General features: G+C 38.1%; 1 protein-coding gene, 1 long non-coding RNA gene and 1 other non-coding gene across 3 annotated transcripts; all 3 read right to left on the bottom strand.

The window, feature by feature from the left end:
* Positions 1-14779: 14779 nt before the first annotated feature.
* On the bottom strand, positions 14780-15089 carry LOC141441803 (uncharacterized). Its single transcript, XR_012452854.1, has 2 exons — positions 14989-15089; positions 14780-14937 (listed from the first exon to the last, which is right to left on the bottom strand). It is a non-coding gene; the product is annotated as an uncharacterized lncRNA (long non-coding RNA).
* Positions 15090-17292: 2203 nt separating this feature from the next.
* Positions 17293-17365, bottom strand: TRNAV-AAC (transfer RNA valine (anticodon AAC)). The gene has a single exon. It is a non-coding gene; the product is annotated as a tRNA-Val (tRNA).
* Positions 17366-19816: 2451 nt separating this feature from the next.
* Positions 19817-22131, bottom strand: strat (RAB interacting factor STRAT). The gene is made up of 2 exons (XM_074106472.1): positions 21852-22131; positions 19817-20247 (listed from the first exon to the last, which is right to left on the bottom strand). Exons 1-2 carry the CDS (start codon positions 22065-22067, stop codon positions 20008-20010), a joined length of 456 nt encoding a protein of 151 aa, XP_073962573.1. The 5' UTR covers positions 22068-22131; the 3' UTR covers positions 19817-20007.
* Between the last annotated feature and the right edge of the window lie 86 nt (positions 22132-22217).

The raw sequence follows: 22217 nt of genomic DNA, 5'->3' as shown, positions 1-22217 counted from the left end.
CAGAACGAACCCCGGCTCGCACCTCTGAGTTTTTCAAAATTCATGTGCGGAATTACATTTGAAATTTACCACGAGCTTTGCGGTGAAGGAAAACATCGTGAGGAAGCCTGCACAAACCTGCGAAGCGATTCAATGGTGCGTGCGAAGTTCCCAATCCGCACTGAGCCCGCGTGGGAACTATGGCCCAAGCCCTCTTGTTCTGAGAGGAGGCCTGTGCCCAGCAGTGGGACGTATATAGGCTGGGATGAATGAAAACAAACAAATATACATTAAATAGAACATGAAACTCTAGTTAAAGATGAGGGTCTAACATCTGATAGCATGGTGATGGTGAACTGTTGTGTTGCTCTGAAGATAAGCTTTGGTTGAGTTTGAAAAGCGTCAGTGTAGTGTTGGTGGTGGAGATAGATGGGTTTGTGTAATTTGTGTGTATTCTAACAGTGTGGTGGAGGAACTGGATGAACACACATTTCTTGCATAAATGCTATCATAAGGTCGCGGGTGAAAGGCAAAGTAGGTAATTGTCGCACCGAAAATAAATAAATAAATTTCACGGTACACAATTGACACCACTGACTTAGTCCAAGCTAAGCAAAGGTACTATGGGTACTAGGCAACAGATAAACATATTTAATTTTCACTTCTCATGCTCTAAAAGTAGGTCAATATAGCCTAACGAGGCGGGAGTAAAGTGAGTACTTTAGTCCCAAGGGAGTAAAAGTAATATTTTTTTTAACTTACTCCGAGTGACTTAGATAAACTCAAACAGCCAGTACTTGCTTAGTTTTTGGCATGAAATAAGATTGTGTGTGGACCATTTTCATGACGGAAATGTTACGTTCTTAGTCTACGTGGTCTTAGTTCTATGCTTTTTCCGCGTAGAAGGTGGCGCCATCCTATTTATTCCAGTTTATGTATGGACCATTTCGCCTATGCGATTTTGTTATATCTATTTGTGTCTGTTTGGAAAAAAATACTTACTACCGCGAAAACTGTGAACTTGTTGTAGAGCGTAAATGATAAACGATTGAAATAAATTGATTATTCTCACAATGTCGATGTCGAGCAAAGAGCAAAAGACAATTGATAATCTTTTGCCGCCGAAATCTAGAAAGATTTATTTAAAAACCTATGAAAGTTTTACTGACTGAAGGAATAAGAAACGCATTAATTCTTTCACAGAAAGCATTTTCTCGCAATCGAAGTGAAAAATAGAGTTTTCACCTCGAGACTAAAAGTCAATATAAACCCTCGGATATATAGCCACCTCGGGTATATATTGGCTTATTTTAGTCCCTCGATAAAAAATATACTAATTATGGATAAATACATACTTAAATACATATTACACGAGACCCAGACTCGATAACAAACAATCGTATTTTTTTATACAAATATAAAGAAAGAAAGAAAATACATTTAAAAATACATACACATTTTTTTTTAATAAACACTTTTTTATACATTAATTTTAATATCGGTATAAAAGATACCTCTTTTAGCAATTTTAGGTTTTAAGTTTGACTTGAGTTCGTTTCGTGTGCTCTACCTACCCCATTTGGGAATACAGGCGTGATGTTTGTGTGTGTGTGTGTATATAGTCTCCTAAACAAATCTAACAGGCCTTCAGTTACTTTATCAGAAAATATACTGGACAAGTATATTTTCTCTTTTGTCAATTAATCATACATACATGTATACATACATTAAATCACGCCTCTGTCCCAACGTGGTAGGCAGAGACTACATCCTTCCACTTGCTACGATTCTGGCATACAACTCTCGCTTCCTCTACGTTCATCAATCTTTTCATGCATGCACGTCGGTTTAGAGTACTCCAAACTAATAAATAATCAACATATATAAAATAAAGTCGGGTTTGTTCGAACACTTATAACTCGAGAACGGCACGACCGATTTTCATGGTTTGTGATTTATTCTAATTGTCGCCGCCCCAAATAGCAGAATAACTAATAAAAACATTTTAAATTTAAAGAAAAAATAAAAATAAAAGAAAAAACTTTTTCCCATACAAAATGTTCATGGGTTTCGTAACTGTCAAACATTTTAATGTTCATCCCGTCGATACGAAACTGTGTTAATTTTTGTAAGTACTTTTTTAATATAAGAGGGGGAAAACGAGCATGAGGGTCACCACATGGGAAGCAATCACCGCCGCCCACACCTGTCAACATGAGGGGTAGAACATCACAGGTGCGTTGCCGGCCCTTTGAGAGACTGATCGGCTCGTTTTTAGGGTTCCGGAGCCAAAATGGCAAAAACGGAACCCTTATAGTTTCGCCATGTCTGTCTGTCCGTCCGTCCAATATATACGTAAACTATTCCGACAAAATGGTGCAATAAAAAACTTTAAAAAAAAAAATTTCGAAATGGCTACGGAACTCTATTTCAGGCGTGTCCGACACGCTCTTGGCCGGTTTTTTTAAAGATCCCTAAGTTGTACCGCTCCGAAAACACTGTCCCAGGAAGCTGGCTCCATACTTCTTATTTCTTTTTGTGTTGTTATCTTAATCAAGTAGTGAACTTAATATTTATTTTGTATTCATTGTATTACTTTCATAAAGTCATAAATTAAGTTCAGCTAATCTGTAACACGACATTCATTGACTGATAGGCGGTACGAAGTTCGCCGGGGTGGTAGGACCTTGTGCAAGGTCCGCCCGGATTGCTACCACCATCTTGCTCGCTAATCCTGCCGAGAAGCAGCAGTGCTTGCACTGTTGTGTTTCGGCGTGGAGAGTAAGACAGCCGGTGAAATTACTGGCACTTGAGGTATCCCATCTTAGGCCTCTAGGTTGGCAACGCATCTGCAATACCCCTGTTGTTGCAGGTGTTTATGGGCTGTGGTGATCTCTTACCATCAGGAGACCTAATTGCTCGTTTGCCATCCAGTCGAATAAAAAAAAAGTTAAAGCTCCGCGTAACGTCACAACGTGCGATACTTTAGCACGTCTTGACGTCACGAACTTTGACGCGCTTCTTTTTAATTTTTTGAGCAGCATTCAATCATCTGTCGTGTTGTGTCGTGACGCATCAGAACGGTATCGGTTTCGTACATTTTATATGGTTACGTTCACATTTATCTGATGCAGTGTGTTGTGATTGTGACGGCTTGTGTTGTTTCGCATCAAAGCTATAGAGAGAGAGAAAGAAAGAGAGCTTCACAACACAACACGATTATAAATACGGAAGTTTGCAAGTCTGTTTGTTTGTTGGTTTGTTTGTTACTTCATCACGTCTACACCACTGCACCGATTTGGATGAAATTCGATATACGGATAGCTTAAATCCCGGAGAAGGACATAGGATAGTTTTTATCTAGGAAAATTTAGTTTACACGGACGGAGTCGCGGGTAACGGCTATTGTCCAATATTTTCTGTTAACTAATGTAACGGACGGCCTAAAAGTATTTTTTTTTAACCGGTCTACTACCCAATTCAAAGGCGAAATGGAATGTTTAAGCGTGTAAAACCGCGTGTGTAGACTACTTTGATGTAACATAAACAAGAAACGCTATAATGCTAATGTATACTGCACCTGCTTTTGTCATTTAACTATACACCCACTTGATCCTTGCATAATTCTATTATATTTATTGTCCTATTTCATACAATGATGTTTCATAATGGCGTACTTTCTTACGCCTCTCACCTACTAGATGGCTATCATGAGAGAGTTGTTATAGAAATTTGGTAACAATTAAATGTTATAGCGACTAGTGGACTAGTTGGATAAATAAACAAAGTTGACTTAGAGTTTGCCTCCAACACTAGACAAGACAAGAGCTTTACATAATCGACTGCTTCCGTCTACTTCATTAATAAATTTTGCAGGTGGTAGGACCTTGTGCAAGGTCCGCCCGGATTGCTACCACCATCTTGCTCGCTAATCCTGCCGTGAAGCAGCAGTGCTTGCAACTGTTGTGTTTCGGCGTGGAGAGTAAGACAGCCGGTGAAATTACTGGCACGTGAGGTATCCCATCTTAGGCCTCTAGGTTGGCAACGCGTCTGCAATACCCCTGGTGTTGCAGATGTTTATGGGCGGTGGTGATCTCTTACCATCAGGAGACCCATTTGCTCGTTTTCCAACCAGTCAAATAAAAAAAAAAAAAAAAAAAAAAAAAATTGACCATCGCTATCTAAGTGGCAACGTGGCTAACGTGGCAAGTGGCACGGCCAGGGCAACGTAAAAAAATAAGATCATTATGATATTTTAGGTTTAGGTACTAATGTTTCGGCGAAAAACGTTTGGCAACCTGTTTCATTCCGCAACTTTTCATTTTCCAACTGTTAAATATATCTGAAACTGTAAATATATCAGGATTTTTATAAAAGTAACCTAACCTAACCTAAAGGGTTATACACGATGGCCCTGAAATAAATCCTGAAATATTTACAGTTTTAGAGTTTGCGAAATGAAAAGTTGCGAAATGAAACAGGTTGCCAAACGTTAGGTACGTTGCGAAAAGGCAGTACTCGGATATTTTATTTCACTGCGATTAATTTATTGACTGCATGAACGGTGGAAACTATCCGACGTGTTCAGGGACAAACGAGTGGCTTTAAACCTCAAGCGCCGCACATTAGAACAGTGCGTACTGCCCGTAATGGTTTATGGAGCCGAGACTTGGACGTTGACTCGGCAGCTCGTCCATCGACTAAAAGTCTCCCAAAGGGCTATGGAAAGAGCTATGTTGAAGATTTCTCTACGCGATCGCGTCCGGAACACCGAAATACTCAAGAGAACGGGACTAACTGACATAACTAAAACCATATCCTCTAGGAAGTGGAAGTGGGCGGGCCATATTTGCCGTAGGCTCGATGGAAGATGGGGCAAAAAGTTGTTGGAGTGGAGACCACGAAAGGGGTTTAGGAATGTGGGGAGGCAGCCAGCAAGATGGACGGACGATTTGGTGCGAGCGGCTGGGAAGGACTGGATGCGGAAAACTCAGGACCGCACAGAATGGTCTAAAATGGAAGAGACCTTTACTCAGCATTGGGTAGATCAAGGTTGAAGAAGAAGAAGAGAATGGAGACCACGGACGTGAAAACGTAGACTGCTGTAGGCTGCTCATGATGCATGGTGATTAATTTATATAATTGATGATGATTTAGGAATATTATCTAGAATATAATTTTCATAAATGAATATATTTTTTATAATTCTTTTTTAATACAATATAATCTCACCTTAGCCTGTATATGGCTACGTACGGCCCACTGCATGGTACGGGCCTCGTCTCAAAAAGAGGGTAAAATAGAAAAATAGAAATAGAAATAGAAAATATTTATTTCGCACTTCGCAAATTACACAAACACAAAACAAAAAAAAACATGAAGTAGTAGGTATTTGCGAAATAAATATTAGGGTTATTAGGGTAGGGCCGTAGTTGCCACGCGGGCCCAGTGCGGATTAGGAACTTCACACACTCCATAAATTTCTTCGCCGTTGTGTGTGTCCCTCACGACCTGTGCCGTAAAACTGGTAATAAATTTCAAATGTTTCGCATATAAGTTCCAAAAAACTTAAAGGTGCGGGTCCGGGCACGAACCCGCGACCCTTTGAGAGGCAAATCAAATCACACGGCCACCAAGGTTTCATTAATTATGACAGTTAAAAAACCGTGTCATAAGCTTGTAATGCAATTTTTCACAGAATCAGGCAAAGGAAATCATTCGTTATGCCAATAAAGCGATTTTGTATGGGTCATTGTCTAAACTTATATAAAAAAGCGAGTCTTATTTTAATAACTTCCTACTTATTATTTTGTTAAAAATATGTTAGAAACTTCTAAATGAATTTTAATCCCACTAATTGAGTGGGCTCCCACTAGGGTAGCCTGACGGTACCGCGAGAGTGCGGGCAACCGGTGGATGCAAGTGGCGAGTTGTCGTTTATTGTAGTGTTCTAGGGGGGCAGACTTGTTCAACAGTGGACATCTCGGTCTTCGGCCGAACGCTGTTGCCATTAAGTTAATGGCATTAACGATAGTTATTGGAAACTAAAAATCAAAAAAACCGGCCAAGAGCGTGTCGGACACGCCCGAAATAGGGTTCCGTAGCTAATACGAAAAAATTAAGTAATATTTTTCCAAGGATTTCGTATTTAATAAAAATAATAATACTAATAATTCTTGTTCTGAGAGGAGGCCTGTGCCCAGCAGTGGGACGTATATAGGCTGGGATGATGATGATGATTAATAATAAATTTATTTGTAAACACATGGCTTATCTATTTACATTGGAATGTCCGTCAGACTCCGAACTAGGCTGAGCCTGTATCTCGGAGCCTAGCAGTACTTTGTACGGAATATTTCAAGTTTAGGTATATTTTATACCTTAGGCTGCTATTTACTCTTAAACTACTAATAATTCTCAAGAAAACTTAACCGTTATAGTTTTCCTTGTAAGTTTGATATACTTACTACCATCCTGAATTTTTTCACTTTTTTCCACCCATCATCTGCTCATTTCTATGTGTACCAACCGAACATCTCTGTAACCGCTGTTCAAGTGAATAAATATTATATCTATTTTTTTCTATTTATCGGTTTAGATTTTAGAGGGGGGAAAAATTTGCACTTTACAGTTAAATATTTTGCAGACAAATCACTGAATCGAATTAGCAACCCCCTAATGGTTTTAAGAGACCTATCCAACGATACCCCACACAACAAGGTTGGATGAGAAAAAAAAACACCCCACTTTACGTCCATGGGAGATACTCTAAAAAAAATTTTTTATAAACATTTTATTATGCCATTTTGTCGGCATAGTTTACATATAATATTAAAGCAAAATTACAGCTATCTAACATTGATAGTTCCTGAGCAAAGCCGCGGACGGACAGACAGACAGACGAAACTATAAGGGTTCCGTTTTTGCCATTTTGGCTACGGAACCCTAAAAATGAGTAGCAGGAGGAACGTAGAAGAACGCGGGTCACCAACATAGCCAAGCAATTTAGCTCGTTGAAGTGGCAATGGGCAAGCCGTAGCAATAATAGCACGGAGAACAGATAGCCTTTGGAGCCGAAAAGTTCTCGAATGTAGACCGCGGATTGCAAGGCAGCGTAGGACGTCCACCAACGAGATGGCCGGATGATCCAGTAAAGCCGCGAGTTTTCTACCAACCGAAGCAATTGGAGGTTTGGGGGAGGCCTATGTCGAACAGTGGACGTCTTACGCCTGATATGATGATGATTGGAAATGGGGCCACCAGGCCAAAACGTCTTATCTTTGCTAAGAGAAAGTATTAAGCTGCGTACAGTTACATAGTGTTGTACCTATGCGTAATCATTAATTGATGAATTAGGTAACGTCAAAGCGTGAGAGCTTCCGTGACCTATGGCCGTCGGCACAGCCCTAGATACCTTATGACAAGGCAAATGAATAGCTCCTGTCAACACATCCAGGGCTGAACTAAAAGTGATTGAAAAATTTTCAAAAAGCGACATTTTTATTGGAAAATTTGTATCAGCAGTGACAATAGCAATTTTTGCTCTTTCGACGCAAGCGATCAAGTGCTTTAATAGCTGATTCAAGCTACTAATAACCTAACAGACAAAAAGTCGGAAAACCCCCGACTTTGACACTTCAAAGTTCAATATCTCAAAAACGGCTAAACCGATTTTGATAAAACATGTCTTAGAACCATCGCTAGAAAACCTGCTATCGAATAAAAAAACCGCATTCAAATCGGTCCACCCGTTTAAGAGCTACGGTGTCACAGACAGACAGACACTCACACAGACACACATAGCGGTTAAACTTATAACACCCCTCTTTTTTGCGTCGGGGGTTAATAAAATGAATTTATCCTTAATATAGTTGAATAGATTCATATTCGTAATCATTAATTGTGTTTCACTAAATTAACCTGGGACCTAATTGAATTCATTTCTAGACGATCGCAAAAAAAAACAAATCGGTTTATAAATAACGGCGTTCTGAGGTAACAAACATAAAAAAAATACAAGCGAATTGATAACGTCCTCCTTTTTTTGAAGTCGGTTAATAAAATCCGAAATCACATTATCCGACAAAGAACGAAAGTCACCGACGTTGCTGAGAGAATTAGTTCGCTGAAGTGGCGTTGGGCTGGCCACGTCTGTCGCAGGACCGATGAACGGTGGAGTAGAGGAGTCCTCGAATGGAGACCACGGACGGGAAAACGTAGTATAGGGGGTCCTGAGGCACGGTGGACGGACGACCTTAGAGGGTCGCTGGCGGCGGATGGATGCGAGGGGCTGAAGACAGAGTGTGGTGGCGCGCCATGGAAGAAGCCTATGTCCAGCAGTGGACTGCTGTGGGCTGATGATGATGAAAGGAGAAATTGACTAAGCGACTTTTTTTAAAGATATATCACATGTTCGGAATCAGTAAAATTTTCTCTAACGTTTGAGCTAAATCTCAAAATTTTGACAATAACGTCCCTTAGTCAATTTCTCCTTTCCACCGTCGGTAGTATCCAGTTGTCCAAAAATAAATATTTTCTAGCTATTCTAATCAAAATCAATATTTCTGACCTACTTGGAATTACTTAAACTCCACAATATCCTGGGAAAAAAGCTCGCTAATCAACGCAAGCGCATCACGGCTTTTGTTTCTCGTGACGGCTTCGTCATTTATCAAGCTTATTGAGCAACTCCATGTCAACACGATGTTAATGGAGCCGCCACGGTCAGCTGTGCGGGTTGGTGGCCTTACGACTGGCGAGTGCACAAGTGTTTGACGCCAGTTCAACTGAGTAGTTTTTTTTTATTGAGTCGCTGTAAGGGCCAAACCAAACCAAACCTGCGAAGCAATTCAATGGTGCGTGTGAAGTTCCCAATCCGCACTGGGCCCGCGTGGGAACTATAGCCCAAGCCCTCTTGTTCTGAGAGGAGGCCTGTGCCCAGCAGTGGGACGTATATAGGCTGGGATGATGATGATGTAAGGGCCAATGACACTAGGTCCTTGCTTCATCATCATCATCATCAGCCCGAAGACGTCCACTGGACAAAGGCCTCCCCCTTAGAACGCCACAATGAACGACAACTCGCCACTTGCATCCACCGGTTTCCCGCTACTCTCACGATGTCGTCAGTCCACCTGGTGGGAGGCCTGCCAACGCTTCGTCTTCCGGTTCGTGGTCGCCACTCGAGGACTTTTCTCCCCCAACGGTTATCCTTGCTTGCTTGGTCGGTGGTCCTTGCTTAGTTGTTTTTAACCCTCCCCGCAAAAATGTTTCTCTCTCTATCTCTCTCTCTCTCAAAGTCGGGGGTTTTTACAAGCTTTTATTTAGTTTCACCTGTCCCGTTGTCTGTCTGTAGTCAAATCTTGCAAGGTAAATCCGACCAACTTCCAGTAGTCGGATTGACGTGAAATTTGGCATACGTGACAATACAATAATCTGGTAGTCCGGCCAGGATCGTCTCCGCAGGACAGAACTCTTCAACGGTTTATGGCATCAACTTGAAATTTGGTAACTATGCAAATGTAGTTTGGGTGGCAATGCAAGTGAAGTTGACAAAAAACTTATATTAAAAACGCCCGAATAAAACACGCCGACAAAAAAGACAACTAAAAAGTAAAAAATAATTATGCATTACCTAGCTGTTGCCCGCGACTTCATCTGCGAAGAATTCGTTTATCCCTATCCCGCGGGGACTAGGCTGATTTCCCGCAAAAGTAGCCTAAGTTAATTTAGTATAAGTACCTAGTAATATTTTTTTATACAAGCATCGTCAGTATATATGTTGCATTTTTTAAAGTATTGACCTTAGCGGTCCCCCGACACCGACGACGATTATAAAAAAAAATAGGCCAGAAGGCGTGAACACCCAGAATAGATAGTGCTGGACTACCAGTAGCTAAAAAACCCGGCGTCATGTCCTTAAGTCCTTGGACTTAAGTACGGGGAGTAGAGAGTTGGGGGGGTTTCTCTTCTACCCACAGAGTTGCTTCAACATTTGCTGGAAGGAAAGCCGGGAGAGGAACATGCGTTCACTCTTTAAAAAAGGTACCTAAACGAGTATTATAGCCTATGCCTGCATGGTAACCTCATTTGTTATAAATGTTTAGTGTTTTCTTTTTTGCCTTTTTTTAGGGTTCCGTACGTCGAAAGGAAGAAACGGAACCGTTATAGGATAACTTTGTTGTCCGTCCGTCCGTCTGTCAAGACCCTTTTTATCAGGAACGCGTGGAGGTATAAAGCTGAAATTTATATCAAATACTCAGGTCCACTGTCCCTAGGTGCTGTGAAAAAATCAAACTTCTAAGCCAACGTAATCAAAAGATACAGCCGTTTATGCTGCAAATTTTTGACACTCGCAAGGGAATCAAAACCTACAGGGTACTTCCCGTGAACTCAGAATCTTGCAATTTGGTACGAAGCAACGTCTTTATACTCGTAGCACAGATAAAGGAAAATTGCGAAAAGCATAAATTTTTAGCAACATCATATAATAAAAATATTTTTAATATTTTTTTTATAATTTGTACGGAACTCTTGGTGCGCGAGTCCGGCTCGCCCTTGGCCGGGTTTTTTTTGTGTCGGTCTTCACTTTAGTAAAGTTAAAATGTATGATAAACAGATGGTCCCAAAGGAAGAACAGCGCCGTTCGCAAGACCGGTAATTTTCGCTGATTTGATGACCATTTCGTGACATACAATTTTCTTAAAAAAAAAATATCTTTTTCTTATCCTACGCTACTTTGTCACGAATAAATGATTTCTATTTCTATTTCTTTAGGCTCTGCAGGTTTTGGGACAGTCTTTTTTTGTTCATCCCCATTGGTTTCTTAGTTAAAATCGACCCGGAGTTGTTAAGTGCTGGTTACTTTTTTTACTCTGTCACATTAACACATTTGCCAATCTTGTATGGCGCTAAGCACGTGGCTGTAAAACTACAAAGTACAAAAGTAGCTAATATTTGCGTGAAATATATTTTATTCTATTCAATTCTAAGTTGCGTCCGACATAGATTTGAACTCTAGACCTTCATTCAGTTCACGAGTCCAACATTGACACACGTTGTTCACAAATCCCATTACGAATGAGGGCTATCGCGAATGAATTCGCCGCTAGAGGCGCTAGTGTAGCGTGAGGTCTCCGAAACGCGGGTTTATTTATAATAAGATTTTTTTGTGAATATTTTGCATAACCTGAAATTAATTATGGCAATTATGCGTTACGGGGCAATTAATGTCTGTGTTTTGAGACAGTTTTGTCTTTCGAAAACTTTTGTCCTCCCTTTTTTTCCGAACAAAACGGGACTAAGCAACACTGTGGTTGCTGGATATTTTGATGGTACGGTTTTAAGGTGTTTTAAATATGATTTTAATCTAAACTTTGTTTTAACGCCCGTAATAACAGACTCTGAAAGCCACACTTAAAAACCTCACGCAACAGTGCGCCATCTAGTGAGACAAAAAACGATAGCCCTCATTGGCTCGAAGCAGTTGGCGTAAATTACCTTGACTATAACATGAGTATGTAACATGTGTACCTATGTAATTTGATAATAATAACTATTTTTATTTCTTGCTTTTTAGTTGATCGGTTTGTACTTTACATAATTAACATTAGCCATAGTTAACAGCTCATCAACTTTTACAAAATAAAATTTGCAAAATTAGTTTTTTTGTGATTCTGCTTCACAGTCATCTATATAATAGGCCGTATAGGCCGCGGCCTAGGGGCGGCAGATTTCAAAAAAAATATTATTTTAGAAAGTTACATAGGGCGGATAGTTACTCATAAAAAACATAAATCCGCCACTGCTTCGCCATATGCATTGTGAAGTGCATAAATATAAATAGTGCATAAAATATTAGTGTCAATTTTCCCATGATATATTTTTCATTATTTTTCATCACTTAGGTTAGCTCTGAAAGTAGGTATATAGGTTTCATTTAACTTGAAATCCGTGTTGTAAATTCGATTTACATCTTTAGGGATATAAGTAAATTTAAAAATCTTTTGTATTCACGAACTGGTAAACAAGGAGATTGTAATGCGTAATACTTAGGTACCTCCAAACCGCCATGCTGGCAAAATGCTGCTGGCCAGTGCTGGCTGAATGTGCCAAAGCCAAAGAGCGCGAAGCCATAAAAAAAAACAAAAGACGGTTTGGCGCGATAAATTCTCTTCCGCTCTGTTACAAATTGCATATACATTTATATAACGGTTTTTCTTTATTTCCTCGCATTTGTGATGAAAAGTAGAGTGTTTAACTCGAGTGTAAATGATCAATCACACCCGCGAACTATAAGCACCCTCGCTCGCTTTGCTCGCTCGTGCGCATAAATATCTTGGGTGTAATCAAAATTTATCCATTGCAGATTATAAATTGTACTGAGATGACAGCTGTCAAAACGGGCCTATTCAATTTTGGGAACTTTTACATCGAAGCTTTCTATTAGATCCAACAACAAAGATTATCTGATTTTTATTACCTTTACCACAAATTTTTGTACCTATGTATTTATTATTATTTGTTACTAACACAATATGAACTGATTACGTTTGAAAATAAATGATTATTATTTTACAATATTACCTTATGTTTCCTGTTGGAAAGCGTCAGGATTTTTTTTATATAAGTGGATAACTGAAAATGGATAACTTTTTGAGAAAACAGTCAGAACCAGGCACTTTTCCAAGCTTGTACGACTTTAGTGTTTGCACTAAACACTTTTAGGCGCACATGTATCTAATAAACATGTCAACCACAGGCAAATTAAAGAGCAAAACATTTACCTAAAATATGAGGTTTAACGCACACATTGATCGCTTACATTTGCTGTAATGATAGTCATTTTGCCTTCATCATTAAAAAAAATGTCTGGAAGATTCCAGTGGTTCAGACGCTGCGAATGGTTCGATTGATTCAAAGTCAAAATAGATATTTTGAATAAAGATTTATTCAATGGGTGTGTGAGTTTCGCGCTGTCATCGTTCATCCACCATTACGTCTCATATTTCGTTTTCTAGATTTTTTTTACCGTACAACGGCAAAAACTACTAGACACTGGCAAAATTAAATGATATTATAACGGATAACTCACGTCTTAAACCGAGTTTTCGCAGCGCGCGTGTAGTGTGCGTGTTGCGGCAGCCGCCGAGTCGCGTGCTCCTGAGGAAGGGCTACGAAATAGCCCGAAACATGTCGAGCTAAACTCGGTTTAAGACGTGAGTTATCCGTTATAATATCATTTAATATGAGTGAGTCTCACGGTAGTTTCATGTTCAAAACTGGCAAAATTGTCTTCCAATGGACAGAGCCATATTTTTTTAAAGAAACAATGGGTGTGTAATGATTGGTATAACAACATTTGATAAAATTTGAAAGAATAGGAGCTTCACAGACCTTTTTTACAAAATAAACCTAACCTAACCTTACCTTTTAAAGTAGGACATCAAATCGAATTAATAACAATAGAAATAAGTTTGGTTTTTATGTAAATAAAAACGAAAATGCGATATTATGTTGCAATGCAATCTTAAGCGTTCTGTGCCCTTAGTATAAGTTTTCGGTTACAAAATACGTCTCGATCGCGTTCGCGTTAAAATCTCAATTTGTATGCAAACACGAACAGCGCCTCTAGCGGAACGTTTGCGATGCGAAAACTTACACTAAGGGCACTGCATACTTTGTCATCCGACGAAACATTTGTTGTGTTGTTTCGTTTACTCAAGGAAAATCATATTTTGTTACAATTAGATTACTCAGTAAAATATTTTATTCACATCATATTTAACATTTTTTCATCGCCACTAAATTATTAAGAATAATTGCAGTGTTGTAATTTTGTTTTAACAACGTCCTAAATGTAACTTCACGTCATAATGACGTCACCCGCACCAAAGTTACGCTCCCTGGTAAATTAATAAGAAAAACCGGCCAAGAGCGTGTCGGACACGCCCGAAATAGGGCTCCGTAGTCATTACGAAAAAAATAATTAATATTTTTCTAAGGATTTCGTGTTTTATACCTTAGGCTGCTATTTACTCTTAAACTACTAATAATTCTCAAGAAAACTTAACCGTTATAGTTTTCCTTGTAAGTTTGATATACTTACTACCATCCTGAATTTTTCCAAAATTTTTCTACCCACCGATTGAGATTTTAGAGGGGAGGGGGGGACGCCTGATTTTAACGAAAATTTGCACTTTAAAGTTGAATATTTTGCAAACAGATCACTAAATCGAAAAAAGATCCCCCTAATGGTAAAGACCTATCCAACGATACCCCACACTATAGGGTTGGATGAGAAAAAAAAATCACCCCCACTTTACGTCTATGGGATGTACTCCAAAAAAAATTTTTTTATAATTTTTTATTGTACCATTTTGTCGGCATAGTGTACATTTATATTCGTGCAAAATTACAGCTTTCTAGCATTGATAGTCCCTGAAAGACGCGGGCGGACGGACAGACAGACATGGCGAAACTATAAGGGTTCCGTTTTTGCCATTTTGGCTACGGAACCCTAAGAAACTAATTTTGAGAGGCCTGCGATGGGCAATAGCTAAATCAATCATTTTTCCGATGAAGCCGATGATGGTCCCCTGTGAAGTCTACTAACCTCAAGGTATAGTACATTGTGTCTTAAGGGCGGTAAATAAGGAATTACGAACGAGAGTCTATTAGAAGCCCGAAGTCGAAGACTGAGGGCTTTAATGAGTCGATGTTCGTAATTCTAGTACCGCCCGTGCGACATACAAAGTTTTTCATCACATTTGCGAGTATAATTTTATATTTCTAAAAGAAAAAATATAATTGTTCCAAATATTGGCGATACCTTAGGCTGCGCTCTTGGCAGCGCCGCCCTCCCCCTCCCGCAGCATGTGCCTGAGCCGCGTGTGCATGTGGTCCTGCTGCTGCACCATGCGCAGCACCATCAGTACGGGCACGGACTCATTTACCGACCTTGGGCTTCATGAAAAGAAAATTTGTACGCGCAATGACTCATTTACCGACCACGGGTTTCATGACAAGCACATTAAGGTCGAGGGTTTTATTTAGGGGGTTGCAATCAAGGTAGTCTTCATGTTTTGACACTGTTTACGAGCAAGTGTGATGAAAAATAATTTGTTTACGTTTTAACCATGTAGATAATTATAATATTAGGTCTGTCTGTGGTACCTGGTCTATGGTAAGGCGCGTATGTTGGATAATCACCAAAATCAATGACAAACTACAATCGCACGGCTGCAATATGCAAATAATACGAAAACGTTTAAGTTACTAAGGCATTAAAACTTGAATTTGCATTATTTTGCGAAACTTACTCATATATTGTTGTTTTACGCAACGCTCTCATGAATTCCGAGTTTCGCAAATGGGCGTGTCTACCTACACTGTGTCTTATCGGTCATATTTATACCAATGTCATAAATGACAAAAAAAAAATTTGTACGAGAACCTCCCCTATACTTGTTTGGATAGGTATAAATGTAAACAAACTCCAGCTGCCAGATTCGGTACATTCAAGGATTTTAAACATTTTAATTTTCTATCATTGTAATACAAACTAGACTAGTGTATTTCAATACAGAAATGTAAATATTTAGATAGTTTAATAGGGGAATATCAATATTTAAGAAACCATTTGATGTTGTTTTGTTTATATTTAGTAAAATACTTATCCAAACCAAGTATAAGACCAAGTATTGACGACCGGATGGCCAAGTGGTAGAGAACCTGACTACGAAGCTTGCGGTCCCGGGTTCGATTCCCGGCCGGAGCAGATATTTGTATGAATAATACGAATGTTTGTTCTCGGGTCTTGGATGTTTAATATGTGTTTAAGTATTTATCTATATAAGTATGTTTATATGTTGCCTAGTATCCATAGTATAAGCTCTGCTTAGTTTGGGACTAGGTAATTGGTGTCAAGTGTCCCATGATATTTATATTTATTTATATTTTATAGATAAGTATAAGTAAATAAATAAATAATAAATAAAAATTCATTATTTCAGACCGTAAAGATCCATAATATGTTAGTAGCCGCCCTTGATCTGTCCAACCCAGAAATATTGAATCGTACAGTCATATCTACCCGCTATTGCCTTTAGAACGCTGTTGGTGCTTACCTACTCTCACCCTCCTAGGCTAAAGAGTATTTCTCAAAAAGTTGTCCCGTCATGAAACTGACAAGAAATCAGTCTTGTCAAAAAATTAACCCTAACACCCTCAATGAAGATTAAGATGTAAATTTTGGGATTATCCACGGGAATTTTGTAAAATCCCGGAATCTCAATTGCAACTACCAGATCGAATAGTTTACGCGTCCGAAGCCGCGGGTAATTGTCACCTCTCAAAAATTACATTACACTATGACATAACATTGTTATGCATAGTTTAATATCGCGAGACGACATAAAAATTCGTTTCGTTTAACGACACGCCTTTATTTATAGTGGCTAGGAAAAATCTCGCCAGCGCGATTCAGATGATTAAAAATACAGCGTGGTACAGCGTATCTATTACTTATTCTGTGGTACAGCGACATTTATCGGGCAAGTAAACTAAACACAGAAACATATTACCTACTGCTATAGAACAGACTTCAAAAAAGGAGGAGGTTCTATAACTTCTACATTCCAATGTTTCATTTTTTCTGTTCCTAATTAATAGTAGATTGTACAACAAGAGCATAAAACGAGCCATTTTACCCGAGACGTTCAAATAGCCACCCGAGCCGGTACGGCGAGGGTGGATAGACACGTCGAGGGGAAAATGGGTTTATTGCTCGAGTTTTACACTCAGCTTTTCACTTCGATGGCGAGGAAATGAAATAGCAACAACGGAAACAATTGTTCACTTACTATGTACTTTTTATTGTTCACGCATTACTATTATAATTATTTTTAGTTTTATTGGTCTCTTTTGATTGATTTTAGTTTTATATAAATTAAAAAATATACGTAGAACCTTCTTTGTTTATTTACACCTACATGCTTGGTTTTAGACGAAGATTTTACTTTATGCACTAGAGCATAAAAAGTCGTTTTATGTCGCCTAGACTCAGCATAAACACGAACTTTACGAGCATGAGAAGTGAAAAAGTCATTCGTTTATTAGTTTAAAATAACAAAGACAACCTAAGACAACAAACAAACCAATTACAATGAGTCTTGACACAATAAGTGTTAGGCGCCAAATTTTAACTGTTGAAATTTTTAATTAAAAATATCCAGTTAAACCTAAAACATGATCGTTTCTGTAACAATAGCAAAAATAAATGAAAATATGAACAAATAAAAAGCAAAAAGGATATGTTTCCGCCCGGGATCGAACCGGGGGCCTTCTGCGTGTTAGGCAGATGTGATAACCGCTACACCACGGAAACGGATGAGAGCATTGGCGAAAGACACTATTCTATTACAAAAAACAGAGGAAATACCATCATCATCATCATCATCATTATTATAATATTTAAGAGCCTACTAGTACAGTCAACGTCATAAACACTCAGTACAGTGTCACGAAGTTGACTTTAACGTCATGTTTGAAAATTTTCGTATTCGTCCTACGGGAAAAGTTGTTCAGTATGACCATCCTTATCGCTTTTTGTTATTCCTGATCACCGATTAAAAATCACCCTGTATTTTACGAATTTGACAATATCATATTGCATTTGCTCCAAATATGAAAACTAAAAGCTTTCAGTCTTATTCTTAGGGTAAAATTCAGAAACCAAACCACAGAACAAAACAGTAAATACACAAAAAAGTTTATTTACAATAAAAACATACAAAATAATCTTGAATAAGCTATACATAAGCTCATTATTTTAAGTCATTCTGTGCCATGCACAATAACGCACATATGTACTTACATAACATAGCAATTGCTAAGCGCTAAGCAAGCATTTAAGTATTTTAAATAGATCATAATAACTGTGAAGTTACGTTTATTTTACAAGATTTTTAAGTAATTTTTTTTTGCTATTATATTTATTTTGTTATAAGAATTTATATAAACCAAATTACAAACACATAACAAGAATTTTGAATTTGGGGGCACCTTTCTGAAGTGTTTGAGATTATCAAATGAAATATATGCGAGTGTGTAGAGCTAGGCATTCTGAACATGGTTTTTTTTTTAAATAAAAAATAAATCTAATTTAGTATGTCTTATGACATGCAAAGATGTCGAATATTTTCTTCTCTACTAAATCACTGCAATAGTGGAAAAGTCATCATCATCATCACCACTCAGAAGATATCTACCATTGAACACAGGGCTTCGCCTTAGAACGTCACAATGAATGACAACTTGCCACTGACATCCACTGATTGCCTGCAACTCTCACAATATATTTAGTCTACCTACTGGGAGGCCAACCAATGATTCATCTTCCGTTTTGTGATTGCCACTCGGGGACTTGTCTTCCCTAATGGTTATATGCTTTTCGAGCACTGTGGCCTGCTCATTCCATATTCACCTTCCTTGCATATTCTATTTCAACTTGCAATATTCTTCTTGCAGTGGAGAAGATAAAAATATTGAAGTTCTTTAATAGACTCTAGCCAGGGAAAGCTGTCCACGCATTTTTTACGAAACTTTAATCTGGTATCATTTTTGAGATTGTCAAAATTGTCATATTGTCATTCTAGCTTGGCTTAGATAATTTTGATACTTTTGCTATAAGATATAGACAAATTGTTTTTTGTTTCATTCAACCTCCTAACATCCTCAAAATGCAAAATGTTATAATATTATGTTAGAAGATATATTCAATGCCAATCTGGTCAAAATGGTCCAAAAATTGATGTGTCTGTACTGTACGAGTACAACTCCTAGAGTGCATCATCAACTTTCACACATTACTACATGAATTTTGATGCAGCTTGAAGTCCCGAGTATAATTTAACATCTGGAAGATTTAAATAATATCTAAGTATCAACATCGTTTAATCCGTGTACAGGAAGTGTTGTTGCTGTCAGCCTCATTTTTTTTTAATTTGCCGCGGTTTCGCCTGGACAGCTTTCGCTGGCTGGTCTATGAACCTCCGCAAAGTAAAGCCAATCAATATTATAAAAAATAGGTCTGTGCTATAAAATATGTGACGTAAAATAACATTCATCGTAAACTAAATCTAATGCCTAGCTTCAAAATAAAAGCAGTTTCAGGAACATTTTCCGGTGCATAACGAAGTATATAACAACAATTGATATAATGATGATGATGATGATGATGATGTGATCCTGTTATCCCTCACTAGGGACATAGGGCTTGTAGAAGAGTTTTCCATTTGGCTCGATCTTGCGCGGCTTCTTCCAGCTCTTCCCAGCCGAGACCAATTGAGCCAGCCTCCTTCTCAACTGATCGCCTCCACGTGGTCCAAGGACGTCCTGGCCGTCTTCTGCCAGTAGATTGCCAACGGAGACCCTGCTTGGGCATCATTCGACCCTCGGAGCGTGTGTCCAATCCATCGCCATTTCTTTATCATAACTTCTCGGCTTACTGGCTTCTGGTCAGTCATTTGCCACAGTCTTGCGTTTGAGATAGTTCGAGGCCAAAAAATTCCAAGGATACGCCTCAGGCATTTGTTAACAAACACCTGCAAACGATCGGTGATATCCTTCCTTACGAACCATGTCTCGCATCCGTACAATAGGACTGACTTGACGTTGGAGTTAAACACTCTGATCTTAGTGCGTTGAGTTATAATGCAACCATTGATATAATTTTCATTCGATATAATATAATTTATCTTAAAAACCAAACTTATTTCTATTGTTATTAATTCTATTTGATGTACTTTGGGTTAGGTTAGGTTAGGTTTATTTTATAAAACAAAATCTGTGAAGCTCCTGTCTTTTAAAAATTATACCAAATGTTGTTACATCCTTTGAAATTATATCAAGTGTTGTTATACCAATCATTACACACCCATCATTTTTATGTTCCACACTTATTTTTTTTTTTATTTTTAGGCTATGATGTTACAAAATTTTGTCCATAAGAACTATATACTTATTCAACTAGGAATGCACAACTCTTGATAGTGCAACGTAACTATGTTTAGTATTCATATCATAATAACCCACTGGGCCCGCGTCACAATCCGCACAGCTCAGATACTTATAATTGTCTACGGAGTGTGTAAATCCAATGTTTTCAAACGTATACATGTTCTCAACATGGTAGAACTCATTCACAGACTCAGTTTGAATTTCCCCTTCTTCACGGTTGTTGTCTTGTTGCATTAGTGGCAACTGTTTCTGAAAAAGTTAAAAGTTACATACAGAATGTATAATCTATTGAATCAGGTGTTACTTATATTAAATGATGTTATAACGGATAACTCACGTCTTAAACCGAGTTTAACGCGACATGTTTCGGGCTATTTCGTAGCCCTTCCTCTCAGGAGCACGCGACTCGGCGGCTGCCGCCACACGCACACTACGCGCCACCGCTCTGCTCGCACGACTGCTGAGAGGAAGGGCTACGAAATAGCCCGAAACATGTCGAGTTAAACTCGGTTTAAGACGTGAGTTATCCGTTATAATATCATTTAATATGAGTGATTCTCACGGTAGTTTCATGATTAGATTAGATTAGATTAGATTTATTTATTACCTTTTGAAAAAATACATTATAAGCACATGTCAGTTAATTACAAGAAATTCACAAAAGGATCGTCAAATGTATACAAAAATAAATAAATCTTATTAAGTATAATAAATAGTCAGCGAGAATAAAAAATAAATAAATTGAAAATGTCAAATTAGAATTCAATTCAATAATAATAATTAAAAGCAAAACAAGAATATTCTTAAATCTAAGTCAAATTTATGCAATAGGAACCAAACGAACAATCAAATAATTAAAATGTCAAAATACAATAAAATTAAATATGAAATCTTTGGGATCAGGAGGTCGTTTAGTTTAGCGCTAAGTAGTAAACTTTAAATTTGGACGCTAGCCGGTGGCAGGCGGATAGGCAAGGATCCCTGACGAAGTCTAAATCCTTCCTGGCGCTCAACTGTAGTGATAAGTAGCTAGTAATAAGTTAGTTGTAAGTAGTGATCTAATCGATCCCTTAATTCTATAAGTTAAGTTAACCTTAAGTTCCAGTCACTGATACTGGTAGTGCTTAAATTTAAAATTAGTCAAATCAATATAGTGTATTAGTGTTCATAGTAGTATTTCTTTTATTTCCTACTCGGCAACCCATAACAAAATGGCATGTTCAGGTGTTACTTAATAATATTAAGTAGGGATTTTGTATCTCAGTATATACAACAACAATTTTGTATGTAATGTCTACAGTTATTATCATTATTATTTTTTCAAACTTATAGTGACTGGTCAAATGTAAAAAGCCTAACAAAACTGGACAGGCCGGACACCGTTAAATTTGGTCGGACAAACATTTACAAAGCCTAACTATGTCCAGCTTTATCCGGACGCATGGCAAATCTAGCCACAAGTATGATGTCATACAATAGTGGCTATTTATTGAACACCATAGTAGCGATACAAAAAACAGGTAAATTGAAAGGTTAATAGGAGGCCTTATCGCTTTAGAATAATCTTTTCTAAGCAATCTAATTTCATCATCATGTCAGCCTAGGATGTCCACTGTTAAATATATGTCAATATTTACTACTTATCCACAAAACAACATCAAGCGCAGAAACAATAATTCAATTGGAATTCACTCTAGTTCATTAAGCACCATGCAGTCAAGAAGTTTAAAGGTCTATGATGACTAGTTGCGGCAGTACCTACTAAGTTAGTAAAAATCGAATTCGATAAATATAAGGGTTATAAAACTCATTCAATTAAAATTATGTAGTACACAGAGTATCAATTTAAGTACCTCTTGAGTTATATAGTTTGCCGATTGCTTGTCCAGAATCTTAGAACTGCAGAATTTACATTTCACATTCAGCTTGTTTTTACCATCTTCCACGTAGTCTTTATTGGTTTCCTCAACCGTTGTTTTAATATCTGCGTCTGCCATAATTCGGATCTTTGGTACTTTTTTGAGATATAGGTTATGATATAAAGTTTTAAGTGCAAATAATATATGCATGCAAACTGCAAAATTAATCTGCTCTATCGCGCTACAGCCGGTGGTGGTGGTACCTACTGTTTGTTACATGGTATACGATATACGAAGAACAGGGTTACCAACTCCAATTTTTTTTACCCCTAGAGCTTAAGTTAAAACCCCCTCAAGCTA

The sequence above is a fragment of the Choristoneura fumiferana genome, chromosome 24, assembly GCF_025370935.1.
Source record: "Choristoneura fumiferana chromosome 24, NRCan_CFum_1, whole genome shotgun sequence".
Taxonomy (NCBI): domain Eukaryota; kingdom Metazoa; phylum Arthropoda; class Insecta; order Lepidoptera; family Tortricidae; genus Choristoneura; species Choristoneura fumiferana.
This window is presented reverse-complemented; position numbering and strand designations above follow the sequence as displayed.